General features: G+C 36.4%; 1 protein-coding gene across 3 annotated transcripts in view; it reads right to left on the bottom strand.

The window, feature by feature from the left end:
• AGRN (agrin) overlaps positions 1 to 26,786 on the bottom strand; it is a 735,367-nt gene that overhangs the window by 27,884 nt on the left and 680,697 nt on the right. For all 3 annotated transcript variants that reach the window (XM_053690462.1, XM_053690463.1, XM_053690464.1), the window contains 4 exons: positions 24,742 to 24,858; positions 17,008 to 17,197; positions 16,248 to 16,335; positions 1,008 to 1,232 (listed from right to left, as the gene is read on the bottom strand). In XM_053690462.1, the coding sequence (XP_053546437.1) occupies positions 1,008 to 1,232; positions 16,248 to 16,335; positions 17,008 to 17,197; positions 24,742 to 24,858 (620 nt within the window). The remainder of the gene's footprint in view (positions 1 to 1,007; positions 1,233 to 16,247; positions 16,336 to 17,007; positions 17,198 to 24,741; positions 24,859 to 26,786) is intronic.

Genomic DNA, 26,786 nt, shown 5'->3' with positions numbered 1-26,786 from the left:
CTGAGCATATGCAAGATTCACAGAATATATGCATATGCATTTTGTGATTGGCTAATGGCTGTCACATGGGGCAGTGGGAGGGAAGATAGAAATAACTTTAAAATGTATTAGATACAAATCTACTACCTACATGCAACTCAATGCTTTTCCATGGCCTTTTTTTATTATGCATTTACTGATTATGCAATTCTACTGTAGTGGTCCTTTAAACATAAATGGGTTGGATAGAGCATTACATTCCTAAGCTCCTATCAGTCTATCTAGGTGTAGTCTTCAACAAAGAATAACAAAAGAAAAAAGCAAATTTCATTATTAAAGTAAATTGGAAACTTTAGTTAAAATTGTGTGCTCTATCTGAATGATGAAAGTCTCATTTTGACTTCACTGTCCCTTTAAGCTGACTTTAAACACAAGCTTTGCAATATTGCTTGGTTAGGTATAAATATTTATATATTGCTGGGTTTAGGTATAAATACTGAAATATTGTTGAATTAGGAACTCTAAAGCAATCCTAATTATTTGCTGCAAAGCCATTAATAAATGTAAAAATGCCTTTTTGCGCAAGCAGAAGTCAAACAGCTGAGAAATTAAATACACATATTTGAGCAAGTGCTATAATTAGATATGGTTTTACCAAGTCATTTTCAGAAGGCAAAAATCCCCTTTACATATCAATGACACCTAATTTTATCTGCTTTTACAGAACTATTAAAAAAAAAAAGACAGCTGCATTGATCACAATATGAACTCTAGCGCTGCCAGTGATTCAGCTGTTGTTCACGCACTGTGTGACCCTGGTCTGTATCACACATCTTCAGTTCCTCTTATTGGGGCATCCTACTTGCATCACTAGACCTAACTAGAGGTGTCTTAAAAACTTGTATTACTGCCTTAACCTCAAAGTTATTTTAGATACTTAATAGAAGACCAGACCTGACTGGCTGAAATGAAATATAACATGGAAAAGATGAATCTAATGTTACTATATCCAAATAAAGCTAACTTACCTTAGGGCTTTGATGCGTATCCACTGGTTGGTGTTTACAGGAACTGTAGAACGCAGAACCACTGGTTTGGAGCCAAGGTCATAGGTCATCTGGACGTAGCCGCCAACCACAGCTAGGGCAATGTAATCAGAGCGCTCTGTGCCTTTGCCGCTCCATAGGATCAGACCCTGAGTTGATTCCGTCTTGATGCTTAGCTCAAACTGATTGGTTAGCAGTGCCTTTTCGCTGCAGAGAACAGGGATATCGTTATCATGGTAGCTAAGGAAGAAGATGTGTCTTAACGCTTATATTGTTATAATAGAATTCCATAAAGAACCACAAACAAATAAACTGGTGAAACAGTCCGTTTACTGATATGGACAGATTACCAGTATGACCTTTTACCACATCTAATGCAGATATCCATGTTTTTGAACAGTGAGTTACTTGTCATTATTTGCTTTATTAAAGTGCCATAGGGAATAAAATATCAGTGTGTTAGTTAACACACAAACTATCAATTTAAATTGCGTAATATGTTGGCGCTTTATAAATAAACGATAATAATAATAAATGACAAAATACATTTTTAGGCTGGACTAGTGTATTAAAGCATATGTTGCATTTTATTTATGAGCAACATGTTTATATATTATTATATATTATAAATGATAGTATTTTCAAAATTCAAGTACATATTTTCTTTCTATCTATCTATCTATCTATCTGTCTGTCTATCTCCCCCATACATCAGAGGTTAACAGATTCAAAGGGAAGAATTTATATATAAAATGTATCTAGAAGTAACTTTTACTGGACTGTGTGATCTAACAGTCTCTAACATACATTTATATATACAGATTATATACATTGACACACAGAAACACATTTTAAAATGCAGACAACATACACAAGACAGCATAACAAAGCAGAATACCACAACACATTACATCTACATTCTACTTTTGGGGGTTGCTCGTGTGTCGGAATAACGCAATTCCGCGACAGACCTAACACCTACACAACCAGCATCTGATACATGGGGAAGTTCCGCAAGGGATGAAGGCAGCTGGTTCTGCATTGAGCACAAATTTACTAAATACTTTGAAGCAGGAGATCAGTGGGCAGAGAAAATCTGTATACTAATCTGTCAACTATTTCTAGAGTCTTGCTTTACATTAGACTGACTAACATTAATAAGATGAAGAGATTTATCTTGTGATTGCTCAAGTGATAAACCTTTTCAATAATAAACACACATTTTCCTGTCCCAGAATGCATATTAAATAGCCTATGTATAATATTTACTGGTGATGTGCAACCTGAATTTGTAGGTGAATGTTGTACAGTTACAAGGTGATGAGATAAATAAATTAAAGGAACCTCAACTGAAGCACTTGTAGCATAAAGAAGTAAACTATTTATTTGTTTGCAATATCCAGTTTTGTATATATTTGTGCATAAAATATATTAGCAATTAACCATTACAAAAAGATCTGCATACATGTTTTAAAAACATTTAAAATGGTCACATTTACCAACATCCATAGGGTTGGCACATCTTATGAGTAAGCCTAACTGATTTCCATTGTTGCAGCCAGTCAGAAGTCAAACATAAATCTACTGCACAAATCACTGTGTAGCATGCCTAAGTAGCCAAATATGCACTACAGTTTTTCTCACACATTTCAGAGGTAAGTAACATTTTTTTTACTGTGATACAATATTAACAAGGGATTTGCTAATTTAATATCATATCAATTCAGCACTATGCTGTGTTGAGACTCTGAGCAAATTGCAGTGATGAAGATCTAACCAGAGCAACGTAAAAAGGCAACTGTACAATTATTTTTTGCAATGCGGTGGCATATTTTACTTCTTAACACAGCAGTTGTTAAAAAAGAATTCCTGTACAACCCTTTAAAAAAGGCCTACACTCTGCTACCTGTATTTGCTTAATAGGATTGTAAACACCTTGATTTGCATATAAAATGTTTAGTAATGCATAATGAAACAACTTTGCAATATACTATTTATTTTGCCCCTCTTTATATAATATAGCTCCGAAAATTGAGGAATTTCTAATTCCCAAAACTCTGCTGACTTATCGGGGCTAACTCTGCTACATATCTGTTCCTAATTGGCTTTATCAGATCGCAACTACAAAACAATCTATTCTATACTAGCATTATAGCCAGGGCTAGCCTTGTTGTCTGTAAACTAAAGCACAGATTGGCTCCACCATATAAGGCAAAAAGTAGGTGGAGTTTGGCTATTGATAAATAATTGCAGTAAAAAAGATGTTAATGTGTTTTAAAAACCCTAAGACTTGGCTGAAATGTTATTCTGTAGCAGCACAACAAAAATGCCCAGGTCTGCCCTTCTAAATGCTGATGTCTGTGCAACTGAATTATACCCTCAGTATTCATATGATCTGACTTATGTCTTACTGCTTTTGTTATGATATAAATAGAAAAACTTTGTGATGTCATTAGGCAGCAACGTGTAATAATTTAGCATGTGTATTATTTTATTAACATGTCACATGACAACAGCACACAAATTGTCTAGGCAGACAACAGGATTGCATGCAGCCTCAGAATATACAATAAAAAAAACACAATAAAAAGACAAATAGGCCAATCTCGTTCACAATCAAATGGGCTGCTTAGCAAAATTATACAGGGAAATTCCAAGTGCTACACATATACAAAGGTTTCTGAATTTTTAACTGCCAGAAAGGGCATTAATGCATTATATAGAAATCTTTGGCAGCTAAAGAGTTCAGGGTTAGCATTTAAAGAGACACTGTACATAAAGGTATTCATTTCCAGAACTCATCCATCTTTCTTTTGAAACATGGATATTACTGAGCTGAACATATACAGTATATATATATATACATTCATTTTTTATTTATTATTATTTTTATACAGCAGAATCAGTTGTAAAGAAATGTATTTTGTTTTGTTTTAACAGAAGTAAAACAACTTTTAACTGACCTTTTTCCTGCAATAAAACATTTACTACACTTCCCGGCTGCTGCTTACGGAGCCTCAGAGTAGCCACTTTTGTGTTTTTAAATAAATTGTGCACAATCCACAGTTTTTTTTAATTCATGTTTGCTGAAGTGTACACACAATTTAATTAATTGTGCACATTTTTTTTTAGATGTGAACGAGTGAGTCATATTAGAGAAAAATCATCTAAAAAGCTATCAGCGAAAAATACATTAACAATCGCATTGGAGTGCATCTCACACACAAAATAGGAACAGTGAAATTAACACTATGCTTTTTTATATAAATAATTTTACAAAATACCAAGGAATGGGTCTGTTCAGTAAACAGCCTTAGTATTATTAAAGGGACATTAAACACTTTGAGGTGATAATATAAAATGATAAATCGTACATATAAAAAAAATTCTGCAATATACTTTCATTATTTATTTTTCCCCCTTATCCTGTAATACCATTCTGAAATTGCGAACTTTTCAGTTCCTGTTAGAAATGGAAGTGCACAGCACTGTTACATTCCACACAGCCATTGGCTGCACACTCAAGTGATCTATTTATAACTGTCCCTAATTGGCCACAGCAGAAAAGGTAACCTAAGTTACAACATGGCAGCTCCCATCGTTCTATAGACACTAAAACTTCACATTTGTTTTGTCAATATTTAAACAGCAAATTGAACTTTAACAAATACATCTACATGTTATTCACAGACTAAACTTTTCTTTGACTGTGTCATTCTATCTAGCATTTATTTAGTGTTTAATGTCCCTTTAAGTGAATGTCTTATTGCCAATATATATTTAAGGTAGTCATTCTTTTGAAGGGGTTAGTGTTGGGATACTTGTTTAATCCTTAAAGGGACTTCTATTTAGGGCCAGATTACAAGTGCAGCGCTAATTAACGCTTCTGCTTGAGCGTTAATTGCGCTAGAATTAAGATTTTTGCGTACAACGGGTTATGCTCGTTATGAGTCATAGAAGTCAAAGGAGAAAAAAAAGTGGAGACAAACACCCCACTCTCGCGCAAACACGATTACATATTCTCATTTGCGCTAACAGAATATGTTCTATTTATTCATAAATAAATATTTCTACATCTCTGATGGTATTTTTGTAATATATATATAAACAAAGTCAAGTGGTAAAGCACTCTCAAATCCTGTCCGGGGTGCACAGCAAACAGCTACAAACAGTCCAAGAAAAAAAGCAGGCACTCTCCGTTTAAACTTGCAAAATTTACTAAGTAATATATATATATACATACATGATTATATATAGGTATATATATATATATATATATATATATATATATACAGATATATATCGGAATATCTATTTCTAAATACATAGAACATATTCATACTTTATACTTAAACACTTTATTAAATATATGCTTTTACATGTTTTCATCTACTTAAAGGGACAGTCAACACCAGAGTTTTTGTTGTTTAAAAAGAAAGATAATCCCTTTATTACCCATTCCCCAGTTTTGCATAACCAACACAGTTATAATAATACACGTTTTACCTCTGTAATTATCTTGTATCTAAGCTTCTGCTGACTGCCCCCTTATTTCAGTTCTTTTGACAGACATGCAGTTTAGCCAATCAGTGCTCAGTCCTAGGTCACTTTACGTGCATGAGCTCAATGTTATCTATATGAAACATGTGAACTAATGCCCTCTAGTGGTCAAAATGTATTCAGATTAGAGTCAGTCTTCAAGGTCTAAGGAATTAGCATATGAACCTCCTACTTTTAGCTTTCAACTAAGAATACCAAGAGAACAAAGCAAAATTGGCGATAAAAGTAAATTGGGAAGTTGTTTAAAATTGCATACCCTATTTAAAACATGAAAGTTTTTTTTTGGACTTGACTGTCCCTTTAATGGCAAAGGGCTCCAATGCACATATATATATGTGTGTGTACATATGTATTTATGTTTTTATATTTGTATATATGGCTGTAAATATATATATATATATATATATATATATATATATATATATATATATATATAGAGAAGCAAGTAAAATGTGTTCACTCAGTACACTGGGTAAACACAAGTGATACTCTATAGTTGGCGCTAGTCAGTATTGTGTAGGGTATAGTGGCAGCTATATAAGACAAATACTGGTTGAGATGTAAGGTCCCAGTCAGTAAGTGAAAAATGTGTATACAAGGATAGATACAGCGCCTATATATCCTTTAAAATATGGGTGGTATATGGGGATATGAGTGAGAGCTAAGGATAATTAGTTAAGAAATAATAACAATTAAAAGAATATAAAAAAATATTAAAATAAATGATGCTAGAAAAATGATGAATAGATTATGAAACAGTGTTCATATGAGTCTTTAGACAATATACAGTCCGTGGTTAATCTTCACATGAAGTTGATATCAGTAAATAGATGGTATATAATACCCTTACCAGATATTACCTCAATCTAATGAGGTAAGTATGCCGCACTGGGGGTATATACAGATGGTAGAATCTTCTCCTTGTATCCAGATGTGGTGCCTCTTGGGTTTTCGTTAGCCTCCTGGAGTATGCAGGGATGTGTTTCTGGTTGTAGATAGATCCCTTGTACTTCCTTTGTGTTGGTAGTTAGCCTCTTGGAGTACCTTTTCTGTCTTGGTATAAACCTGGATTATCTTGGCTAGCAGTCAGACCATCAAGCATGTAGTTGCTGCCTTTCCCAGAGTCCAGTATGCAGTGTAGCATACTGGACTCTGGGAAAGGGATCTATCTACAACCAGAAACACATCCCTGCATACTCCAGGAGGCTAACGAAAACCCAAGAGGCACCACATCTGGATACAAGGAGAAGATTCTACCATCTGTATATACCCCCAGTGCGGCATACTTACCTCATTAGATTGAGGTAATATCTGGTAAGGGTATTATATACCATCTATTTACTGATATCAACTTCATGTGAAGATTAACCACGGACTGTATATTGTCTAAAGACTCATATGAACACTGTTTCATAATCTATTCATCATTTTTCTAGCATCATTTATTTTAATATTTTTTTATATTCTTTTAATTGTTATTATTTCTTAACTAATTATCCTTAGCTCTCACTCATATCCCCATATACCACCCATATTTTAAAGGATATATAGGCGCTGTATCTATCCTTGTATACACATATGTATTTGTGTTTTTATATATATATATGTACACACATAAATACATATATAAACATATAAATACATATGTACACACTCACACATATATATACATATATATATATATATATATATATATATATATATATACATACATACATACATATCCATCTTTAGACATGTATATGTATGTATGTATCTCTCTATGTTAAAGCCATTGTAGCTGCCTTTTTAGCTCTGAAGTTGCAGTGATCATTCTAGCGTAAATTGCAATTGCGCTCTAGCGATTGCGTTTACTTTCAACTCGTAATATGAGCGGTAAGCCCGATGAGTGCAAACCCTAGCAATATAACCCTTATAGCTCGGGCACAGACGCTCCACTCATTATCTAGTCCTTATTGTTTAAAAAGATAATCTCTTAATTATTAATTTTACAGTTTTTCATAACCAACAAGTGATTACCTTGTATCTAAACCCCCCCTTATCTCAGTGCTTTTTACAAACTTGCATTTTAGCCAGTTAGTGCTGGTTCATGCAAAAATCCACAGGAGTGAGCACAATGTTATCTTTAGGGCACACATGAACTAGCACTGTCTGGCTGTGAAAAGCTAATAAAATGATAAGAGGCGGACTGCAGGGGTTTAGAAACAGGCAGAGATTTAGAGGTTATAAAGTATATTAATATAACAATGTTGGTTGTGCAAATGGGTAATAAAGACTAAAAAAATTGTGTGCACAATTTAGCAAAACATGTGTACGATTAAAGAAATTCTTGTCACAATTTGCTAAATTCTTTGCACAATTTATTTAATTCTGTGCATCATTATTGAACAAAAAACAAAGAGAAAAACTCTGCGTGGCTACTTCCAGGGCTCTGTAGGTGCACTTCTGTATGCAGGACAAAAATGTTTTTAAATACAATGTTTCTTTAAGACAATTATGGCAAAACGAAACTTCTTTATGTACAATGGACATTAAATGCACTTCAATAACAGTTACAGTATAATAAGCTAGTTACTGTAGCCATTATCACAATAAAACCTAAAAGACCGTTGAAACAGAAGACGCCACAAACAAAGCAAGCAACAAACACTTACCTGGGGTCGTCTGGATTATCCACAGGGGCAGGACTTAGAAGCGGAAAGAAAGTAGGAGCATGCAGTAAGCAGCAGCAGAAAACAACCCCCACCAACAAGAAACCTTAGCTTAGCCACATTAAATCTGCATAAATGCCAAGCTGCAGAACCAATTACTGTCAGTAACCATTAGTGTCTAAAAAACAAAGTCATTATTAAATACAAGCTACTTCATGCACTTTTACACATAATGGGGTTATTAAAGTCTACCAGCTGCAGACAAATGAGTGAAATAAAAAAATATTGTTTCTCTTGCATTCCCTTATATGTAAAGAAGACGCTGATATGCAGAAGATTTGTTAACGTTTTGTAGCTGGAAGATTGTTTTAAATGTGCAAGTCCTTTATATACAGTGTATACAATAGCACTCTGTAGATCAGAGGCCGGTTGTAATGCATACAATAAAAGGTATTAGTGCTCACTAGCTGTGAGAAAATTATCTTGTATCATTTTCATTTGTGCAGGATTTGGCTCAGACGAAAGGTTAAATGGATGTTCTATTCAAGAAAAATCCAACTAACAAAAAACATGGGGGAAAACCCCCAGAAAATTATTCTGTTTTCTCTGTTTCTTTAGCAGGTTTCAGTATTGGGATTATTGTCTTAATTGCAAAAGAATTACTCCTCCAGAAAGGTAGTTTACAATCATATCTTGCCACATATCTGCACTTATATATTAAGCCCCGGCATATTTTAAAAATGTTCTTGATTTGTAAAGATGAAACCTAGATTTGTGGCAGCATTCGCAGTTTCTTTTTAAGTTAATAATAAGGCTCTTTGGATTGAAAGAATAGACAAAAAATATTATACAAGGTGTTGCAAGTTACAAAAATGTTAACATGTTTTAAAATGCATTACTGTAAAAACAATTATTTGGCAATCTTTGAAAATATATGTCTCTAAATGCCTGTAGTTGATATTTTGTATGACAAATGTTTGGAAAGTTTAGTTCCTATTGTTTAGAATACCCAGAAAGTTAGTCAATGCAGGAAATACAGAAGTTAACAATTGCAACATAAAGCTCACTAGGTTGTGATTGGCTAAAACTGACACATCCCTGTATAAACACTGTAAAGGGAAATCCTAATAAATATATATGTGAAATGAAAACTGTAACATACAATGGGGCCGAATTATCAAGGGCTGAATGGCTCCTGATTCCCCTATTTCCGTGCGAGCCTTCAGGCTCGCCGGAAACAGCAGTTAATAAGCAGCGGTCTAAAGACCGCTGCTCCTTAACTGGTCCGCCGACTCTGAGTGGGGCCACAATGAACTCGATCAGATACGATCGGGTTGATTGACACCCCCTGCTAGCGGCCTATTGGCCTGCGAATCTGCAGGGGGCGGCATTGCACAAGCAGTTCACCAGAACTGCTTGTGCAATGCTAAATGCCGACAGCGTATAATAAGATCGGCCCCATAGGGTCAATTTCAGTTCTTATCTTAAGTGCCTAGCATGGCTTTTTCATGGTCTTTACATTTTAAAACATTCCCTCAAAATCCACTTATCCCAAGCTTTTCAAACGCACTAGTGCAGAGATAAAACCCTTATACTTTGAATGGGAAAAGTCTGACAGCAGTAATCTTGTTTCACAAAACTCCTATTAAACGAACACAAGAATCAATTTTTCTTTCATGATTCAGATAGAACATACAATTTTAAACATCTTTCCAATTTACTTATATTATCAAATTTTCTTCATTTTCTTGTTATCCATTGTTGAACAGCAGGAAGGCAAGTTCAAGAGTGTGCACAAGTCTGCAGTACTATACAGCAGCAGTTTTGCAATAATGCTATACATTAACAAGAGCACTAGATGGCAGCACTATTTCCTGTTATGTAGTGCCCCAGACTTGTGCACGCTACCTACCTAGATATTTCTTTCTACTTTTTTTTTTAAAATCATAGTTTTTGTGCATGCGCAAATCTACCTGTAAATAAACATGCCTGGTTTTATATTTAATAAATCACACTTTTAAAACACAACGTACATATAACTTAACTAAATACTTGGTCCTTTAGCATTGCAAGTGTTTGGATGCCTAAAAATGACGAAATTACTGGAAATTATATGAAATTGCTAAATGCACACATACCATGAATTTATATCATTGATAAAGTGAAAACAGCTACATCAAACATGTTAGAAAGTAATCAGCATTACTGAATTAAATACCTGTTGTGTTTTAGTTTTGCCTTTGCTGTGTATCTCTTTAAAAATTCTTGCAAAAAAATATAAATCTTTAAAAGCTTGAGATTTTTCTACTATTGCATCTGCTAATTCAGAGAGAGGAGAGATAGAAGAGATAGGAGAGAGAGAGAGGGGGAGAAAGAGGAGAGAGAGAAGAGAGGAGAGAGGAGAGAGAAAAGAGACGAGAGAGAGAGGAGAGAAAGAAGAGAGAGGAGAGAGAGGAGAGAGAAAGAGGAGAGAGAGACGAGAGAGGAGAGAGAGAGACGAGAGAGGAGAGAGAGAGACGAGAGAGGAGAGAGAGAGACGAGAGAGGAGAGAGAGAAGAGAGAGGAGAGAGAGAAGAGAGAGAGGAGAGAGAGAGAGAGAGAGAGAGAGAGAGGGAGGGAGAGAGGGAGGGAGGGAGGGAGAGAGGGAGGGAGGGAGGGAGAGAGAGAGGGAGAGAGGGAGGGAGAGAGGGAGGGAGGGAGGGAGGGAGAGAGGGAGGGAGGGAGGGAGAGAGGGAGGGAGGGAGGGAGGGAGAGAGGGAGGGAGAGAGAGGGAGGGAGGGAGAGAGAGAGAGAGAGAGGGAGGGAGGGAGAGAAAGGGAGGGAGGGAGGGAGAGAAAGGGAGGGAGAGGGAGGGAGAGAGGGAGGGAGAGAGAGAAAGAGAGAGACTGATATTGATGCAAGAACACATCTTCAGTTTAACTTACAGTAATTTAATCAACAGTCAAAGAAAATAAATACAGACTCTTTCTGATTATGTATGTTATCTCATAGTTATTTACTTTAGAGTTAGGATAATCTATAAAATATATAAACTAATATTAACAATCTTTGCTAAACATTACATTACTGGCTAAGTCTGGTTACCCTGTGGAGACCTCAGCAGGTTATATATTTAACTTTTAACATCTGTCAGGTTTTGACATAAACCACAAAGATTTCCGACAACATAACCAGTAGGACCCCAGCGGGTAATATATTTAACTTTTAACATTTGTCAGGTTTTGACATAAAGAACAAATATGGCCGACAACATAACCAGTTTCTATATTTGCTAGCGCTAAGTTTGACAGAGAGCCAGGAAAATATATTAGTCCAGAAGATGAAGGGTAAATTTACTGGAAATTAGGGGTTGCCCGGAAAAGTGCAAAACTAAAACTTCTGAATGTCTATTGAGACACTTAATTAAAAGCAAATACCCCAGAATATAACACAGATGTATGAAATACTATATTGTGCTGCCGCTTGCGTAATTCTTAACACACTTAATAAAGATTGAAGAAAATCTATGTTTAAAATTGGCATGAAAAAGTGACTTGATCATAAGCAGTTCTTGTAATAGGAATTAATTAGGGGAGGATCAGAATAAATAATAAAACAAAAAGTATAGATATTAACTCTGCTATATTTCACAATTTATCTGTTTTTAAAATTAGTCACATCAAGACTAATAGATTCTGAACTTCCCTCTGTTTTGTCGGAAATCAGTGTGTACCTTATATATACATAAGGGAAACTATTCATTTTATTCCCCTTAACGTAATTACATTGATGCAAAGTACTTGCGTTTATAATAGTCAGACCAGCTGAGTTACGTCAGTGATATAGCCACAGCCAGTACATCTTGACTTCCTACACTTGGGTTGGGACATAACCTAAAAATAACTGTATGTTACAGGCCTAATTGTAGACTTTTTCACAGACCTACAGAGAAGCAATAACTAACAGGGAAGATAAATTAGATTAATTGATTGCTATTGACTACCCTATGTGTTTGATTGAAATACATAATACTGTCCTAACAAGCTCAATTCATGATGTATGCAGTAAACCATTTCCATATTATTTGCAGTATTTATGTCAGTATATATGTAAAATGCTTTTAACATTCATACCCTGTCGCAATTAACAAACACTGAAATTATTGTATTTAATTTGTGAGTGCTATAGAATTTGGTGACACTTTCTTGGTTTAAAAGGTGTGATTGCCATTTGAAGATTTCATGAATCAAGCATATTTTCAAGTTTGTTACAACGTAAGCTGAACATGCATTTAATTGAATAAAAATAAATAAATAGGATATGCTGTGTAAAAATGCATTTTCCAATGGTAAATGGTTTTGAATTTGGTATAAAAAAGAAAAAAAGTCTGATGGAAATGTTGGGGTCCTAATTCATGGTTTCTGATAGTTCAAAGTCATAAAAATAAAATATATATACCAGCACACTAAAGTTGCAGAAGGAATTTGAATACCCCTTGAAACAGGAAAAAATAGCTCAGCAAGTTCAAGGTGTTAAATTTAAAAATTCCAAAAATAATTTGAAAACCTGCAGTAAAAGTTTTTTTTTTATCGATTGGGATACTGGTGTCAAATTGTCCCCATGCAAGGTATAGAGAGTTTTCATGTCACCAATAGATTCTGAAACCATAAAAACCTGAGTCGTGATCTACGATTGCAAACTTATGTCTCAGATTGTGACTGTACTCAACTGGAAGCTACAATTGTTCATTGGCCTCTACTTTTAAAGAAAAATGAAAAACACCCAATCGTGATCTAACAAATTTATGTGGCTGATCATTAAAGGGCCACTAAACCCAAAATCTTTCTTTCATGATTCAGATAGAACATACACATTTAAACAACATTACAATTTACTTCTATTATTTATTTTGCTTCATTTTTTATAGATCCTTATTAGAAGAAAAAGCAATGCACATGGGTGAACCAATCACATGAGGCTTCCATGTGCAGCAACCAATCAGCAGCTACTGAGCATATCTAGATATGCTTTTCAGCAAAGAATATCAAGAGAATAAAACAAATTAGATAATAGAAGTAAATTAGAAAGATGTTTAAAATTGCATTCTCTTTCTAAATCATGCAAGAAAAAATGTGGGTATCATGTCCCTTTAAGGTAACTGCACCGAATTTAGAGTTTATTATTAAATTTAAACGTTTTTCCTATCTTGCAAATTATATTTAAGGTGAAAATGTACTATTCCCTGTTTCTTAGTCAACTTCAAGGGTTAGGGTAATTGCACTTTTAATGAGAATTCTGCTTGATTAGCAAAGAAAAACCTTTTGTCAGAACTAACATATAATTAAAAATAATTAAAAACAAAAGAACTAATAACATCAGAAATAATCATTGTTTCCCTACTTTAGTTATAACACTGATAGCTCAACGTTTGACTTATTACAAATGTAATTATATTTTAGACAATTTCATATACCTGTCATAAAGCATTCCGTTGAGAAGAATCATAAAGCAAACGTAATACTTTTTTATGAATTAAAAAATAAACAGCTGCTTCTCAGACAGTGTCACTGAGAACCATTTGGGCATCTTTTGCCCTTGTACAAGATTATGCAACATAATGCTACAGGCTCCAATGTCACAGATGGATACAGGTGAAAAGGTTTAGGGGTATATTGATGACGCACAAATGTTTTGTTAAACGTTTTCATTTCAAAACAGACCATTTAATCGCTGGTAGGTTTAGGGGCTGGCTGGATGGTTCTACTTATATGTTAGCAGTTTGGTATGGCGAAGCTTTGCTATGTCAATGCAATGGACGGAATGAGGAAATCAAACAATCTGATGTGGAACGATTATGATAGGTGGGTTGCTGACAAGTGACAAACTATTTACTTACTCAGGTATCTCATTAGTCAGTTGGCTTGAAAACAAGGAAACAACACAGACATATATAAGACGCGAGACAGAGTTGAAGGACATTGATTTAGAGCACAGTTTGATGATGATATATAACGAGAGACAAGTAAACAGGATGATTGTTTTTGCTGTGTGTTGTCATAGATGAACAGCAAAATGACTGCACTAGGTTGATGACAGATCCCTTTCAAACCCTCTCTAATCAGTTTAGACTTTTGATATTCACCATACCAGTGATTCGCAAAGCCAGACCATGGTGATCAGACACCTCAGCCTAATTACACGTATCTTGCTCAAAATAAGTCAGTGATAAATCCAACAAGTGGGATATCCTTAAATCCCCCTCTGTGAGCAACTTCACTAAATGACATTTAAAACACCTTTGTATAATATAGGACTGGATTCTCAGTGACAATGTAGAATTATAGGGAAATATAGTAAGTGATATCACATACTATGCTATAAAGAATTACAGAATATATTGTTAATGGGCAACGTGGAATACCAACAAAATGTTTTATCCAAAGTCAGTGATAAACTAGTGCAAGGCCAATGAAGCTTTAAAGGGATATGAAACCCAAACATTTATTTCGTTATTCAGACAGAACATAATATTTTAAAAAAGGTTCCAATTGACTTCTATTATCAAATTTGCTTCGTTCCCATATTCTGTGTTGAAGAGATACCTAGGTAGGCATCTGGAGCACTACATGACATTCTTGCAAAACTGCTACCATATAGTGCTACAGAAATGGGCGGTTCCTAAGCATACAACCCTGCCTTTCAACAAAAGATACCAAGAGATCAAAGAAAAATTGATAATAGAAATAAATTAGAAAGTTGTTTTAAATGACATGCTCTTTCTGAATCATGAAAGAAAATGTTTGGGTTTCAAATCCCTTTAATAGTCTATTATCATATTAGATAATAGATGCATTTAAATATAGTTAAATGTATGTAAAACTACACTTACATTTAGTAAAGAGTTTTCAAACAGCTAAAGGTATATAGCTGGAAAATGTGCGGTGTTTCCAGCAATCGCCATGTGAAAGCGCATCTGCTCCCTATATTTATCTGTATGAGTGAGCAGTATACAAGGCCCCTTAAGGGAGATTACATGCTTAAGGGGCCTCTAAATAGTTTATTCCCTACTACATATTATCTAATAATTTGAAAAAAACAGGGTTTTCAGCATTTTTAAGACATTTGATGTTGAGATTGAAAGTAGTTTGGTTATATATAAAAATGACTTCATAATGTATTTTAATTAGGGTATTACATTAAGGCAACACAAGAAATTATATGGATTTAGTTTAATAACTTTTGAAAAAAATATATACAGCTCAGCAGTTACAGTTGTGGATCAAGTAATCTAATCTGTAAAGTAGCTGTACCACTTTGACTATAGGCTAATAGAACATTAAAACAAAACAAAAACAAACACTTTTTTTTATGTTTTATCAACTTAACACTACAATCTCTATTTAAAGTATATATGAACTGTCATGTTTGATATTTCATGGATACATATTATTATTTTTTAATTAAAGAACATTTAAACCACACCTGTAGACCATTCTTTATTAAATATCTAATGTAAAATGTGTTCTTATGGTTACACAATTACAGACAGACCCATATCCCCAACCATCTGTCCTAATTCAACACCACTGCCAGAACGGCTCTTATTTTGTTCAGTTTTATAAAGTGATTTACATTGGGACAACACCAATCAAACTGCCTTTAAAATTCTCCTAAATGTGGTTTGCGGTTTGATTTTTATGTTTTCTTATATTTTGTAATATGTACATTCTGCTTAATAAAGTTGTAAACTAATAAAAAAAAAAATGTAGTGTGCATGAACAAAACACTTAGCAGCCATATTGGATAGGGAAAATGTGCCAATATGTACTAATCTTTTACTTATTAAAGACAGTGCATAGAACACTAAGGAGGTGTGAAGAGACAGTCTTATGTGGCAGTCCTGATGGAATGTATGGGAAACATTGCTTTGGAAGGAACACATCCCAGTTTTAGAGGCAAATGATGGAAGGCATGAAGGCTATATGATGATTAAAGAACCCACAATGTATGTCTAAGCAATGGCTTAAATTACCTCTTGGACACGGCATTATGATATTCTAGGTATGTCCTGCCATCAAAGGACACTGATTCAGACTCTCCCGCTGACTTCTCAATAGTCACTGCAGAATAAATATGCAGAAGAGAATAAGTATGATATACACAAAGATGCACGTAATATTGTGTCAATAAAACAGGTTGATATTCCTGCAGCCATAAAACAAAGCACACTTTGACCAAGTAGGTTCATCAAAAAATACAATGCAGTGTTCTCTCCATGACCTTTTTTTAGCGGGTGCACCACCCAGCTGATGTTACTGACCAACCGGCTAATATTTTAACCAATATTAAGCTAAAATAGTCAATTTTTATTGCACAAATTATTATTAAATACATTTATGTTAAATTATGCAATTAATTTGTGCCTCACATAGCAGAAAATGATATATTATTAGAAAACATTACACTGCCCTCACCTGGCTACTTCATAATGCCACCCGGCTGGCAACATTTTCTGTGATAGAGGCATTGTAAAGTGAGATTAACCATAAAATGATTTCTATATCCTGTCAGCTGAGACCATTACCCTGCCATGTGAAATGGGCTATTTCCTTCATATTGGCTTTTTAAACACTACTATACAAACACTCACTTCTGTTCTTTCTTTAAAAGGTATAAAAAAAAACCCTCCTATCTCACTTATACAGATCTCTAAATAAAATTGACATAGGAGATATTTTTGTAAATATAAATCTAAACAATTAAGAAATGCTGTGTGTTTGACTCCTTCTTACCTCTTTCACACTGTGCCCCTGAAAAGCCCCTTTGGCACACGCACTCATAGGTCTCCTTTTTGGGCGCACACAGACCAGAGTTCTGGCAGGGGTTGGGTTTCTGAGTACAGGGATGGCCACGGAATGTAGAGATCTCAATGGCTCGACGGATGTTCTCCTGCTTTAGAATAGGAAGCCCCTTGATGGAAATCTGTAAAAAAAAAACAAAAACAAAAAACAAGTGACAGTTGTGCTTTGAGCTAACCTAACACTGAATAAAATATTGCAGGCTCAGGTTCCACTCCCTTTCTAGAGGGAGTGGAACAAAAACAATATTCAGAGGTAAAATAAACGTCTATAGCAACATTGTTTCATTTTAATTCATAAAATATCTAGGGCCAGATTACGGGTGGAGCGCAAAATTGCGCTATTGCGAGCACGATATTTACACTGCACTCGTAATACCAGTGCACGCAAATGTGCGCTGGTATCTGAAGTTAAGCGCAATGCGAATGCGACCTTGCGTGCTTCCATGTGCTCCAATGGGAGCCTCGTTCTCATGCTGTGGGAAGGGGGTAAGTCACACAGTGATGGGCAACAAAGTTTAAATATATATATATATGTATATGATTATATACATATATATTTATGTTTTATATATTTATATACACATATTATAACATATATATTTATGTATATAAGCATATACTGTACATATATATATATATTTCAAGTTTAAACAGTCCCCCATAGACTGCTATGTAAAGGCACTTTCCAGTGCTGTTTTTTTTCTAACACCCCACACCCGCTCATTTTAACACCTTATAACTGCTTCGTACAGTTATATTTAATTTTTTAAAAAAGATGCTCATATTTTTTTATTTTATAAAGTAACACTACACTTTATTATGGGGCAATTGGGGGACATTTTTTTAATTTACCAGATGTCTGACCTCTGGTTAATTCACTGAGTGCAAAGTTGTGGTAGCATTAACCAGCCACTTGTAATGGCTGGTTATTTAATGTGCGCCCATTAAACGAGTACATTTGCCCATTTACAGGCGCATGTTAAATTAGCACTCTACTTGTAATCTAGCCCTTAATTGGATGTTAAATTATTTGATGTTAAATGTTAAAAAAGCATTAAACACAACACTTAGTTTTAATTTCAAATGAGTAGTAGATTTTTTTATTATTATTTTATTTGTTTATTTTTGTTACAAATTTCAAGGTTAGTTAATACCCTTTAAGGACACCGCTTTCAGTTTGCTCAATTGTTTTATGACGGAAAAATTCCGTCATATGTCCTTAAGAGATTAAATGTTCCTCCCTGCTGCATCATGTGACAGCCACTAGCTAATCAAAAACATGCATATACATTTATACTGTGAATTCTTGCACATGCTCAGTAAAAGCAGGTGCCTCAGAAAGTGTGTATATAAAAAGGTGCACTTTTAGATAATGGAAGTGAATTGGGAAGTCGTTTAAAATTGTGTACTCTATCTGAATCATTAGAGTTTAATTTTGACTTTAGTGTCCTTTTAACTTTAAAGAGACATACAACCCAAAAATGTTCTTTCATGATTAATTCTCATGTTATTCTTTGTTGAAGAGATATATTGATAGGTAGCATGCACATGCCTGAAGCACTACATGACAGGAAAACATAATTTATGCTTACCTGATAAATTCCTTTCTTCTGTTGTGTGATCAGTCCACGGGTCATCATTACTTCTGGGATATAACTCCTCCCCAACAGGAAATGCAAGAGGATTCACCCAGCAGAGCTGCATATAGCTCCTCCCCTCTACGTCAGTCCCAGTCATTCGACCAAGAATCAACGAGAAAGGAGTAACCAAGGGTGAAGTGGTGACTGGAGTATAATTTAAAAGATATTTACCTGCCTTAAAACAGGGCGGGCCGTGGACTGATCACACAACAGAAGAAAGGAATTTATCAGGTAAGCATAAATTATGTTTTCTTCTGTTATGTGTGATCAGTCCACGGGTCATCATTACTTCTGGGATACCAATACCAAAGCAAAAGTACACGGATGACGGGAGGGATAGGCAGGCTCATTATACAGAAGGAACCACTGCCTGAAGAACCTTTCTCCCAAAAATAGCCTCCGAAGAAGCAAAAGTGTCAAATTTGTAAAATTTGGAAAAAGTATGAAGCGAAGACCAAGTTGCAGCCTTGCAAATCTGTTCAACAGAGGCCTCATTCTTAAAGGCCCAAGTGGAAGCCACAGCTCTAGTGGAGTGAGCTGTAATTCTTTCAGGAGGCTGCTGTCCAGCAGTCTCATAGGCTAAACGTATTATGCTACGAAGCCAAAAAGAGAGAGAGGTAGCAGAAGCTTTTTGACCTCTCCTCTGTCCAGAATAAACGACAAACAGGGAAGAAGTTTGGCGAAAATCTTTAGTTGCCTGCAAGTAGAACTTGAGGGCACGAACTACATCCAGATTGTGTAGAAGACGTTCCTTCTTTGAAGAAGGATTTGGACACAAGGATGGAACAACAATCTCTTGATTGATATTCCTGTTAGTGACTACCTTAGGTAAGAACCCAGGTTTAGTACGCAGAACTACCTTGTCTGAGTGAAAAATCAGATAAGGAGAATCACAATGTAAGGCTGATAACTCAGAGACTCTTCGAGCCGAGGCAATAGCCATTAAAAACAGAACTTTCCAAGATAACAATTTTATATCAATGGAATGAAGGGGTTCAAACGGAACACCCTGTAAAACGTTAAGAACTAAGTTTAAACTCCATGGCGGAGCAACAGCTTTAAACACAGGCTTGATCCTAGCTAAAGCCTGACAAAAGGCCTGGACGTCTGGATTTTCTGACAGACGCCTGTGTAACAAGATGGACAGAGCTGAAATCTGTCCCTTTAATGAACTAGCTGATAAACCCTTTTCTAAACCTTCTTGTAGAAAGGACAATATCCTAGGGATCCTAACCTTACTCCAGGAGTAACCTTTGGATTCGCACCAGTATAGGTATTTACGCCATATTTTATGGTAAATCCTTCTGGTAACAGGCTTCCTAGCCTGTATCAGGGTATCAATAACCGACTCAGAAAAACCACGTTTTGATAAAATCAAGCGTTCAATTTCCAAGCAGTCAGCTTCAGAGAAGTTAGATTTTGATGTTTGAATGGACCCTGTATCAGAAGGTCCTGTCTTAGAGGTAGAGACCAAGGCGGACAGGATGACATGTCCACTAGATCCGCATACCAAGTCCTGCGTGGCCATGCAGGCGCTATTAGAATCACTGATGCTCTCTCCTGTTTGATTTTGGCAATCAATCGAGGAAGCAGCGGGAAGGGTGGAAACACATAAGCCATCTCGAAGTTCCAAGGTGCTGTCAAAGCATCTATCAGAACCGCTCCCGGATCCCTGGATCTGGACCCGTAGTGAGGAAGTTTGGTGTTCTGGCGAGACGCCATGAGATCTATCTCTGGTTTGCCCCAACGTCGAAGTATTTGGGCAAAGACCTCCGGATGAAGTTCCCACTCCCCCGGATGAAAAGTCTGGCGACTCAAGAAATCCGCCTCCCAGTTCTCTACTCCCGGGATGTGGATTGCTGACAGGTGGCAAGAGTGAGACTCTGCCCAGCGAATTATCTTTGATACTTCCATCATTGCTAGGGAGCTTCTTGTCCCTCCCTGATGGTTGATGTAAGCTACAGTCGTGATGTTGTCCGACTGAAACCTGATGAACCCCCGAGTTGTTAATTGGGGCCAAGCCAGAAGGGCATTGAGAACTGCTCTCAATTCCAGAATGTTTATTGGAAGGAGACTCTCCTCCTGATTCCATAGTCCCTGAGCCTTCAGAGAATTCCAGACAGCGCCCCAACCTAGTAGGCTGGCGTCTGTTGTTACAATTGTCCAGTCTGGCCTGCTGAATGGCATCCCCCTGGACAGGTGTGGCCGATAAAGCCACCATAGAAGAGAATTTCTGGTCTCTTGATTCAGATTCAGAGTAGGGGACAAATCTGAGTAATCCCCATTCCACTGACTTAGCATGCACAATTGCAGCGGTCTGAGGTGTAGGCGTGCAAAAGGTACTATGTCCATTGCCGCTACCATTAAGCCGATCACCTCCATGCATTGAGCTACTGACGGGTGTTGAATGGAATGAAGGACACGGCATGCATTTTGAAGCTTTGTTAACCTGCCTTCTGTCAGGTAAATCTTCATTTCTACAGAATCTATAAGAGTCCCCAAGAATGGAACTCTTGTGAGAGGAAAAAGAGAACTCTTCTTTTCGTTCACTTTCCATCCATGCGACCTTAGAAATGCCAGAACTAACTCTGTATGAGACTTGGCAGTTTGAAAGCTTGAAGCTTGTATTAGAATGTCGTCTAGGTACGGAGCTACCGAAATCCCTCGCGGTCTTAGTACCGCCAGAAGGGCACCCAGAACCTTTGTGAAGATTCTTGGAGCCGTAGCCAATCCGAATGGAAGAGCTACAAACTGGTAGTGCCTGTCTAGGAAGGCAAACCGTAGATACCGGTGATGATCTTTGTGAATCGGTATGTGAAGGTAAGCATCTTTTAAATCCACTGTGGTCATGTACTGACCCTTTTGGATCATGGGTAAGATTGTCCGAATAGTTTCCATTTTGAACGATGGAACTCTTAGGAATTTGTTTAGAATCTTTAAATCTAAGATTGGCCTGAAAGTTCCCTCTTTTTTGGGAACCACAAACAGGTTTGAGTAGAACCCTTGTCCTTGTTCCGACCGCGGAACCGGATGGATCACTCCCATTAATAACAGATCTTGTACACAGCGTAGAAACGCTTCTTTCTTTATCTGGTTTGCTGACAACCTTGACAGATGAAATCTCCCTCTTGGGGGAGATAATTTGAAGTCTAGAAGGTATCCCTGAGATATGATCTCTAGCGCCCAGGGATCCTGAACATCTCTTGCCCAGGCCTGGGCGAAGAGAGAAAGTCTGCCCCCCACTAGATCCGGTCCCGGATCGGGGGCTCTCGGTTCATGCTGTCTTTGGGGCAGCAGCAGGTTTCCTGGCCTGCTTGCCCTTGTTCCAGGACTGGTTAGGCTTCCAGCCTTGCCTGTAACGAGCAACAGCTCCCTCCTGTTTTGGTGCAGTGGAGGTTGATGCTGCTCCTGTTTTGAAATTCCGAAAGGGACGAAAATTAGACTGTCTAGCCTTAGCTTTGGCTTTGTCTTGAGGTAGGGCGTGGCCCTTACCTCCTGTAATGTCAGCGATAATTTCTTTCAAACCGGGCCCAAATAAAGACTGCCCCTTGAAAGGTATATTAAGTAATTTGGACTTAGAAGTAACATCAGCTGACCAGGATTTTAGCCACAGCGCCCTACGTGCCTGGATGGCGAATCCTGAGTTCTTAGCCGTAAGTTTGGTTAAATGTACTACGGCCTCCGAAATGAATGAATTAGCTAGTTTAAGGACTCTAAGCCTGTCCGTAATGTCGTCTAGCGTAGATGAACTAAGGTTCTCTTCCAGAGACTCAATCCAAAATGCTGCCGCAGCCGTAATCGGCGCGATACATGCAAGGGGTTGCAATATAAAACCTTGTTGAACAAACATTTTCTTAAGGTAACCCTCTAATTTTTTATCCATTGGATCTGAAAAAGCACAGCTATCCTCCACCGGGATAGTGGTACGCTTAGCTAAAGTAGAAACTGCTCCCTCCACCTTAGGGACCGTTTGCCATAAGTCCCGAGTGGTGGCGTCTATTGGAAACATCTTTCTAAATATTGGAGGGGGTGAGAACGGCACACCGGGTCTATCCCACTCCTTAGTAACAATTTCAGTTAGTCTCTTAGGTATAGGAAAAACGTCAGTACTCGCCGGTACCGCAAAGTATTTATCCAACCTACACAGTTTCTCTGGTATTGCAACGGTGTTACAATCATTGAGAGCTGCTAAAACCTCCCCTAGTAATACACGGAGGTTCTCCAATTTAAATTTAAAATTTGAAATATCTGAATCCAATCTGTTTGGATCAGAACCGTCACCCACAGAATGAAGCTCTCCGTCCTCATGCTCTGCAAGCTGTGACGCAGTATCAGACATGGCCCTAGTATTGTCAGCGCACTCTGTTCTCACCCCAGAGTGATCACGCTTGCCTCTTAGTTCTGGTAATTTAGACAAAACTTCAGTCATAACAGTAGCCATATCTTGTAATGTTATCTGTAATGGCCGCCCAGATGTACAAGGCGCCATAATATCACGCACCTCCCGGGCGGGAGATGCAGGTACTGCCGCGTGAGGCGAGTTAGTCGGCATAACTCTCCCCTCGCTGTTTGGTGAAATTTGTTCAAATTGTACAGATTGACTTTTATTTAAAGTAGCATCAATACAGTTAGTACATAAATTTCTATTGGGCTCCACCTTGGCATTGGAACAAATGACACAGATATCTTCCTCTGAGTCAGACATGTTTAACACACTAGCAATAAACTTGCAACTTGGTTATAATCTTTTTTAGCAAAAACGTACTGTGCCTCAAAGAGGTACTAAACGATTAAATGACAGTTGAAATAATGAACTGAAAAACAGTTATAGCATCAAACTTTAAAACAACACAACTTTTAGCAAAGGTTTGTTCCCATAGTAAAATAACAATAATTAAATTTGACATAAAAATTACAGAGCAACGTTTTTATTCACAGTCAATATAAAATTCTCACAGCTCTGCTGAGAGAATCTACCTCCCTCTAAAGAAGTTTGAAGACCCCTGAGATCTGTCGGAGATGAACCGGATCATGCAGGAAATATAAGAGTAACTGACTGGAAATTTTTGATGCGTAGCAAAGAGCGCCAAAAACGGCCCCTCCCTCACACACAGCAGTGAAGAGAAACGAAACTGTCACAATTAAAACCAAACAACTGCCAAGTGGAAAATAATGCCCAAATATTTATTCACTCAGTACCTCAGAAATGTAAACGATTCTACATTCCAGCAAAAACGTTTAACATGATAAATACTTATTAAAAGGATTAGTGACTTTTAACAGAGTAGTTCCGGTGAAATACCATCCCCAGAATACTGAAGTGTATACATACATGTCATTATAACGGTATGGCAGGATTTTCTCATCAATTCCATTCAGAAAATAAAAACTGCTACATACCTCAATGCAGATTCATCTGCCCGCTGTCCCCTGATCTGAAGCTTTTACCTCCCTCAGATGGCCGAGAACAGCAATATGATCTTAACTACTCCGGTTAAAATCATAGTAAAAAACTCTGGTAGATTCTTCCTCAAACTCTGCCAGAGAAGTAATAACACGCTCCGGTGCTATTGTAAAATAACAAACTTTTGATTGAAGTCATAAAAACTAAGTATAATCACCATAGTCCTCTCACACATCCTATCTAGTCGTTGGGTGCAAGAGAATGACTGGGACTGACGTAGAGGGGAGGAGCTATATGCAGCTCTGCTGGGTGAATCCTCTTGCATTTCCTGTTGGGGAGGAGTTATATCCCAGAAGTAATGATGACCCGTGGACTGATCACACATAACAGAAGAAATAGTGCTGCCATCTAGTGCTCCTGCTAATGTATAACATTGTTGCAAAACTGTTGCCATATAGTTCTGCAGGCATGTGCACACTCATGAGCTTACCTTTCTGCTTTTCAACAAAGCATAACAAGAAAAGAAAATGTTGGGCTTTATGTCCATTTAAGGTCTCAAAATCTCATGAACCCAAAGTGCACCAGTTGGCAGAAATATGGTATAGTCCAAGGCATCGCTTACCTTCTGGATGGCTCCATCAAAGCTAGTGGAAGCGGCTGCAGCTCGAGCCAGTTTGCTAAAATCTGTTGCTCCTCCCACAAAGAGCGGCTCCTTTAAATTGAGAGCAGTGTGAGGTGCCTAAAAGGGGGTTGAGGAGCATAACAGACAGATTAGACAGTAAATAGTATCCATCATGCATATTTGTAAGTAGGGAGTTAACCAGTAACTGCTGGGGTTGTTTCACACTTATTCCCATAAAGTACCAAGATACTATGCTGCTTTAATTCCCATGGGCATTCAGACAACTAATACTATTGCTTATTTTTTAGCTTTAATCACGATCTTCCTTTGCTAGGGCATGAGCGAGCATCGTAGCAATAAAGAGATAACTCTTCTCACTGTGGTTGTGCAATAAAATGAAAATAAATGATTTAATTACGCAGTATAACTCTAATAAACTATTAACTGTATTACACCACTAAAAGCCAAAATAAAATCACACATTTCTCCAATTAATTGTAATGTTGGCACAGTGCTCCCTAGTGCCAACTTGGTAAAGTTCCTGGTATTCTATATTACAAAGTCTGATATTCCTCTGCAAAGAATCTAAACCTCTCATATGGGTTCCATCTTATATGCCCATGTTAAAAACACTCTACTTATACCCTTTCTTGTACTTTCTCTATAGGAAAATCTCTTCCCTAAAAACAAAGACTTCATAGCCTCATGATTAATAATAGTATTGATGTGAAGATTTCAAGCAGATGACCAGATTTACTAAAGCTCAATGGATCTGAAAGGCCAGTCAGAGATAAGGCAAATGTGAGACCCCTTCCCAGCATCCACTAAGGGCTCTTAGTCTAATCGTTACACTGAAAGCTCTATATGCATAGCATTCTCCCCATGGGACAATATCTGCATTTCTGGTTGAGAAAGTGAGTAAAATGTACTACTGCATAGTTCTCCATGGAGTTGTTTTTATAGATTTTGGTCTAGATTATGATTGGAGCACTATTTAGCACTCCCGCTCAAGCACAAACTTTGCTAGACTGAGGCTTTATGCGTGCATCGGGTATTGTGCATATTACAAGTTGAACCAAACTGTTTCACATTCCAATGTTCTTCACATACTGAACAATGTACTTTATATTGTAAATATATATATATATATATATATATATATACACCTATATATCTATTCCTATAGATATCTATTTTACATTAAATTTGTCATATATATATATATATATATAAAAATATATATTTAATAATAAATAGTACATTCATTTCTATGTGAAGAACATAGGAATGTAAAATATGCGCTTGTGATTAAGATCTAACACGGTCGGCATAGCGTGCATTAAGAATTGCTAACTTCAATGTGTGTTATTAAAATATTAAAAAATATTAATAAAAATGATTAAATATTATGTTATTAAAATATTAAAAAATATTAATAAAAATGATTAAATATTATTATACATACTGTAGAATATTCTACATAATCCATAGAATATATCTATATTTCTTAAAGTATGTATAATTATTTTTAATTATTATTTCTTAAATATTTTATTGTTAATATTTCAATAACGCGTATTGAAATTAGCAATTCTTCATGATTCCCTAACTCGACAGTTTGTCCTAAATCACGAACCCTGATACACTTTACGAATATTTTACATTCCTATGTTCACATAAAAAATGATGAACTTTTTATTATTAAATATGTATATATAATATATGTGATACTGTTAATGTAAAAGATATATATATATATATACCTATATATCTTTAGGAATAGATAAACACGTATAGATACATATAGAAAAATTTATTGTACAATAAAAAGTACATTATCCTGTAAATTAAGAACATTGGAATGTAAATATGTACAGTAAATATGCAGTAAAACACATAAATACATATAAGCATATATACACATATTTAGACATGTATATATATATATATATATATATATATATATATATATATATATACACACAGTATATATAAGTGTATGTGTGTGTGTTAAAGCCCTTTACAGACCTTTTTTTGTCAAACCC

Source organism: Bombina bombina, chromosome 8, assembly GCF_027579735.1.
Source record: "Bombina bombina isolate aBomBom1 chromosome 8, aBomBom1.pri, whole genome shotgun sequence".
Lineage (NCBI taxonomy): Eukaryota > Metazoa > Chordata > Amphibia > Anura > Bombinatoridae > Bombina > Bombina bombina.
The sequence above is the reverse complement of the archived record's forward strand: the minus strand, read 5'-3'. Positions and strand labels throughout refer to the sequence as shown.